At 36.1% G+C, this 7,098-nt stretch overlaps 1 protein-coding gene across 1 annotated transcript in view; it reads left to right on the top strand.

Moving 5' to 3' along the window:
- The first annotated feature begins 1,205 nt into the window (after window positions 1-1,205).
- The window catches only part of LOC144970380 (uncharacterized), a 19,178-nt gene continuing 13,285 nt past the window's right edge, over window positions 1,206-7,098 (top strand). The window contains exon 1 of the mRNA XM_078909957.1: window positions 1,206-1,261. Within this exon, the coding sequence (XP_078766083.1) occupies window positions 1,247-1,261 (15 nt within the window). The 5' untranslated portion in view covers window positions 1,206-1,246. The remainder of the gene's footprint in view (window positions 1,262-7,098) is intronic.

Consider the following 7,098-nt stretch of genomic DNA (forward strand, 5'->3'; position numbering starts at 1 on the left):
CATCATCGAGGCTCTGGCCTTAAGGTGCATCAGTCTAAATTGGCGGTCATAAAAAAAAAGGCCGGACAATGCCGGTAGCTACTTTCCGAGTAATGCTAGCTGCCTGATAATATCTCCCTCATTACCACCCAACACCTTACTCATTTGTTACCCGTCCTCTCAAAGCGGTATTACGATGTGATGGATTGGACCCCGAAAAGTGAGTTAAATGTGGACGTTTATATAGAGCAATATCCACTAAACGTGCTCAAAGCTATTTACAAAGGGTCACAATAGCCCACAGAAACATTAAACATATAAGATATGACATGATTCCTGTAAGGCGATATTACAATTTTTTTCGGACACAGACAACCTTGTTAACGGACAGGTTCTCATTTCACACCTGAGTACGATGTGATAATGTGAATAAAATGCTTTTTCCTAGGAATCAACTATGCGCGTCTCTGAGCGGGAGTGAACCCCTTCCGATCCGAAGGCGAGTGTCATACCACTAGACCAAATAGCCGTACTTTAGAATGGAAACTATAAAAAAATATTAATATTTGACTTTTTATTTGCAATGTAAGAAATTTTGTTTATACTTTACCATAACATATAGTTTATAACCTAAAATTTAATATTTTTGTCTTAAAATGCAAGTTTCATCACCTCAGTCATCCCGACATGATACCGATTTGTGATGGTAGGTCAGGTCACGTTGTGGGGTAAACAGTGGCGTGGCATGCTTACAGTATAAGGTGGTGTCAGAATCAGAAGAAAATGACTTAAAACATGCTATATTTGTAAATACAAAAGAAAGAAAAAAAAATAAAGAAAGGTAAGAGGTGGTATATTCCATTTCTCAGTTTTATTATAATTTTTAAAAATACTGTAATCCATTTTTAAAAGATGGATGTGGTGCCCGGCACCAAATCAACCAATATAACCACGCCCCTGGGGGTAAACCATCTATAGCATCGTAAATTTACTGAAAAGATATCAACGGCTGATAAGTGGCCAGTTTTCGGCAATATTATTTCCATTTGATAAAAACAACGTTCAAGATAAGTTATGAGATAAAATCAAATTAGCTCGGGCGTTTCGAACACAATAAATTACTAAATCACTCAATTTCCATTACAATGGACACAAATAACCACCGCCAACGCCACCGAAAGCCATTATCGCCGAAAACAGTTTATATATAAAGTTTACACAAACTGTCCAGCTTCACTGAAGGAGTTGTTCACGAAACACGCGGACAATGTCACCACTGACTGTGAGTAAAATAATCATTTTAGCGGGTTTTTTTAAAATAAAGAAATATATATATAAAGGTTAAAACAAACAAAATAAAAGATCAAATCGATGTATTAACGCTATAAGTATTCGAAATCGTATATATATATATATATATATATATATATATTATATATATATATATATATATATATATATATATATATATATATATATATATATATATATATATATTTATATATATAATTTATATATATTTATATATAAGGTCCGTCGGCAAAAAAATACGAGAGTGACCTGATTTATTTTTATATGCTCTAACCAACATTATCGAGCACACATACACACACACACACAAGATCAAGTTGTGCTTAATTAACTAATTTTTCACCACAGACTTGATCATAAACAACATACTTCCGGAAAACAAATCTCATTCTTCGTATTATTCGTACTTCGTTTTATTTTTATTCTTTGGTTCGTCTTTCATATCCGATGATAATAATAATAAAGACCCTTATTTAAAAAAAAAAATTAAAGCTGCATAAACATATTCCAGGTCTGAAAACTAAACACTTATAACGGGCCAGGTTTAACATTGTTGTAATAAACAATATTTTATGTGGCTATGTGGTCTTGTGGTATGACACTTGCTTTCGGATCGGAAGGTCCTGGATTCGAGCCTAGCTCGGCGCATGTTTGAGTCCTTGGAGAAGGCTCTTTACTCACATTCTCTCACCGTACTCAGGTGTAAAATGAGTACCTGGCCGTTAACAGCGTTGTCTCTGTCCCAAAAATTTGTAACATCGCCTAACAGGCGTCATGTGTCGTCCTACATGTTATGTTTTGCTGTTGGTCATGGACCCCTTGTAAAGCGCTTTGATCACATTTAGTGGATATTGCGCTATATAAAAGCTCAATATTTTGCATTGTTAGAAAATAATTTCATTACAGTAATGGGCCTTTAATAATTTGGCTTATCAGACTTAGACGCTATTTAAATATTATAAGTTTGTATCAAGAAAAAAGTTTTTAAATGTTTAAAACATCTCAAAACTTTGTTGATGACAATTTTTTTTTATTTTTTAAGTAGAATGATTTATTTGGTCGTCGTGCATTGTGCAATAGGCTTGTATTTTTTATTTTTGGATTCGCAGTGGCTATTTTTACAGTCCCGTAAAGATGGTTCTCGGGGCTATTTTTACAGTCCCGTAAAGATGGTTCTCGGGGCTATTTTTACAGTCCCGTAAAGATGGTTTTCGGGGCTATTTTTACAGTCCCGTAAAGACGGTTCTGGTGGCTATTTTTACGGCGTTGCGGTAATAGATTTATAAATAGTAACAGATTGGCTGAGTAGACGCCATAAGCTCTAAATCTAAAACTCTCACTCACTTCGTTCAGGTGCGGCTAGTTAGCAGCCCCTCTCTCTCTCTCTCTCTCTCTCTCTCTCTCTCTCTCTCTCTCTCTCTCTCTCTCTCTCTCTCTTTCTTTCATTCTTTCTCTATGTCTTTTTTTCTTTCTCTTTCTCTCTCTTTCTTTTTACTTTCTCTTTTTTTTTCTATCTCTCTCCCTCTTTCTTTCTTTCATTCTTTCCCAATCTCTTTCTTTCTCTATTTCTCCCTCTCTCTCGCTCTCTCTCTCTCTCTCTCTCTCTCTCCCGGTCTTTCTACATTATTTCTTTGTTTCTCTCTCTCTCTCACTCTTTCTCTATCCCTTTCTTTCTTTCTTTCTTTCTTTCCCTATCTCTCATTTTCTCTCTCTCTCCCTCTCTCTTTCTTTCATTCTTTCCCAATCTCTTTCTTTTTCTATCTCTTTCTCTCTCTCACATTCTCTTCTCTCTCTCTCTCTCTCTCTCTCTTTCTTTCTTTCTCTCTCTCTCTCTCTCTCTCTTTTTTTCCTTTCTCTTTTTCTCTATCTATCTCTTTCCCTCGTGGTACCTCAAAGCCTAAGCAGAGGGGTCTGACCACAAGGTGAACACCGCTTTGGCGGAGAACAATAAAACAACCTCCTAACTGGGAAGGGAGGAGCAATACAGCGACCACTCTTGTCTGGTCGGAACAAACACTGGGTCAATCGGTAAAGTAGTAGAAGCAACGCGATGGTGGGACCAAAGTAAAATGCCCTCTCCACCTCAATGAGGATCAGTCTTGGGCACCTCTATTCTTTTGGATCATGACCGCCCATGGTAGAGAATCATCATCATTATTTACTTTCTTTTTAAAAACAATATTATTCAAAAGAACAATATTTAAGCATGAGGTGTTTCGCAATGTGCATCTTTACCATGGACATCCACATGGGGGGGGGGGGGTAGTCATTTGTCCACAATATGGTTGGGAGGTGGGGGGTTCTAAAATTATGGTCAAAATGTGTCCAATTGGTTTGTGAACGGCCTCTTTTCTGAAATTGGATTCAAACCCACTCTCACGTGAGAAGACTGCACCCTGAATGTTAGACGTCTACGTCTTATTGTCTAAATCGTTAGTCCTTCCTGACTGGTTATACTGGTAAAGTATAAACAAAAGCCAACCTGTAAAGTATTTCTATCTTGAGGGGTGTCGACTCAAGCAGGAACTAAATATACTTTCAGTGTTTGATAATAGATCTATATTATGTATGTTTGACAGAAAAAAAAAATCAAGACATACAACCTAACCTGCCCACTGATGATAGAAAACGGGCTGTTCTGTACTGCAAACATAACTTATGCAAAAAAAAAAATAAAATAAAAAAAAAAATTATATGTAATAAAAATGACAGTACCGTAAAAATCGCTAAGAGAATTGACTTTACATTAATTGTTTGTTAATTTTAGTTTTAGCTTTAGATATAAATATGTTAAATGAAATTAATTTTGCTTTCATTCACCGCCTCTAGATCTGTACATCTAAATATCGGAGAAATGATATGTAAAGTTTTGTGAATACTGCAAAAAGATGATAATCTATAACTATGCGGATAATTGAACAGAATCGCATCAACGCCGTAAAAATAGCCATGAGAACCGTCTTTACGGGACTGTAAAAATAGCCCCGAGAACCATCTTTCCGGGACTGTAAAAATAGCCCCGAGAACCATCTTTACGGGACTGTAAAAATAGCCCCGAGAACCATCTTTACGGGACTGTAAAAATAGCCCCGAGAACCATCTTTACGGGACTGTAAAAATAGCCCCGAGAACCATCTTTACGGGACTGTAAAAATAGCCCCGAGAACCATCTTTACGGGACTGTAAAAATAGCCACTGCGTTTTGGATTTTCTGCGTTACAATTCCTTTTATAGTAGGGGGAATTAGGCTAAAACCGTGCAAATTTGCGTTGAAAGCATGAAAATTTGCATACAGGTTGCTAAGACCCATAGAAAAAACATCTGATATTGAACCACTCTGGCAATCAATCATAACGTATCGGTTTAAGGCCTTAGATTTTACCTATTACAGCTATAATAAACAAGGGAAATAACTGCGTAAAAATATATATTTTCTTCATATTCATTGTATTAGGGAAAATTAGGCTAAAACCGTGCAAATTGGGGTTGAAATACTGAAAATTAGCATATAGGTAGCTAAGACCCGTATAAATAACACCTGATATAGAACCACTCTGGCATTTTATCATAACAGTGCGTTTTTAGCACTTTTATTTTTTCCTATATAGCATTACTTATCCCAGGAAATAACCACGACAATACAATGTGCGTTCTAAAACTTTAAATACACTGGTAACCATTTACGGTAGCTAACTGATGGTTATTTCGTGTTGTAACTAGAAGATAAAAGAGGGAGAGGGAGCGAGAGAGAGAGACGGAGAGAGAGAGAGAGAGAGAGAGAGAGAGAGAGAGAGAGAGAGAGAGAGAGAGAGAAGGAGAGAGGGAATTTTACTCATTACTGTACTGACCTAAGACCCCCGCATCTACACAAGTCCGTGCAAGGCAAACCGGACCTTAAACACTTGCATCGGGTGCCGATACATTCTCTCTTACATGAACATTTGATGAGTTTTTGGGACACTTTTGACCAGTCTGGAAATAAGCTCCACTGTGGTTCATATCGATCGCCACATTTGTTGCCGTGTTCTGTTCTATAAAAGATAAAATGCTAGCAAAAGCTCGACTTCTTTCAAGAAACAAGCTTTAAAAGATGTCATTGGTGATGATAATGACACATCATCATTATCCTCACCACTGACATCTTTTAAAGCTTGTTTTTTAAGTATCGTGCAAGACAAATTTTATGGTAGTGTGCCTCCCGGACGACTAAATCTTCTCCGGCGAAAAATGACAACATATCAGAATCTTTGATAGATAACGCTATTTCACGAATATTTTCTTCCATGTCTGATGTCATTACAGAACTCTCGATTCCATGTTTATACCCAAAAAAAAGCAAGTTTGTTTATTATAGCCAAACTCTAATTTTGAACGTTGTCTCATTATTCTCATTCGGTGACCCCTCCAAGTCGAATGACGAAGTTTGGAATTCTTGTAGGGCATTTCTTTTAGATTCCTTTAATTCTAATCGCCTAATTTTGTTGACATTAAATTTTACATGACAATACTTATGCCATTTAGCATAATTTTGTTTTAAGCTTTCAATAATCTAATTTCTTTCTGATGAATTTGAAAAAATAGATCTATCCAACTTGTTTTCATCACAAACCAAAGAATTGAATTGTGTTAAATCTTCAAAAAGAGTTTCATAGCCGAATAGCCTTGCCCTTTGTCATACCTTCTCGACTTAGAGGGACATTATAATCGGCCTGTGTTATCTTGTGGGCATATCCAACACTGGTCACAGTCTCTTGGAGCAGTTCTTTTTGCCATTGTATGTGTATCTGAAAGCATGCAAACGCATTCCTTTATTAGGCATATGCAATATTCTTTCATATATATATATATATATATATATATATATATATATATATATATATATATATATATCTTTCTTTCGTTCTTTCTGTTAAAGACCCATCATCAGCAGGCAAAATGCGTGCAGTGCCTTACATAAGGACACAACAGTACAAATAGCCTATTCTCCCATTGTCCCCATGCAGTAAATAACGTAAAGTAAATAACTTGCCACAATCATAGTGGTTGATGATGATGATGATGATGATGATGATGATGATGATGATGATGATGATGATGATGATGATGATGATGATGATGATGATGATAGCATTCTTATATAATTTAAGTGGTATGCCGACTCTTTACTGTCATCAAGTTTGACCGAAATAGGTTTTAACTCACGTAAAATGATTCTGGCAGTATTTTTGGAAAGAAAAGAAGAAAGGAGGAGGGGAGAAGGAGCACTGTCCTTTGTCAACACCGGTTTTTGGCATTTATTGAGCTGTGTTTGGCTAGTCTGTTTTGTCTACCCCTCTGCTCGCCTGCCCATCCGTTTTAGAGCAATTGATTATACTAATTAAATCGGATGCAGATAAATCTTATATTTTAGAATATTGCTCGCAAGACGTCCTTTAAAACAAGTGAAATTGAATAATATTTACGATTAAATAATTTGTATGGTTCGTGAATCGAAAGTAAAGGGAAAGGAAAACATCCGCTTCGACGCTAAAAATAGTCACCAATAGGAATCCAAAGGATGACGTAAAACAACATTGGGTCGGCTTGCCTCGAATGTTTACACAATAAAAATGAAAGAAATTTTGTCGTCCATTTCAAAATTTTCTAATCTTAAAAACCTTGTATCTCAACTAATACTGATCTCTCAGAGTGGTTCTATATCATAAATTATAGGATTTTTCATATTCTACAACATATGTAATTTTCATGCTTTCAACCCTGATTGCACAATTCAAGGGTTTTTTGGACATAATTCCCCCTACTATTATA

This window comes from Berghia stephanieae, chromosome 4 (genome assembly GCF_034508935.2).
Source record: "Berghia stephanieae isolate SIO BIC M18660-M18661 chromosome 4, UCSD_Bste_1.3, whole genome shotgun sequence".
In the NCBI taxonomy this organism is placed as follows: domain Eukaryota; kingdom Metazoa; phylum Mollusca; class Gastropoda; order Nudibranchia; family Aeolidiidae; genus Berghia; species Berghia stephanieae.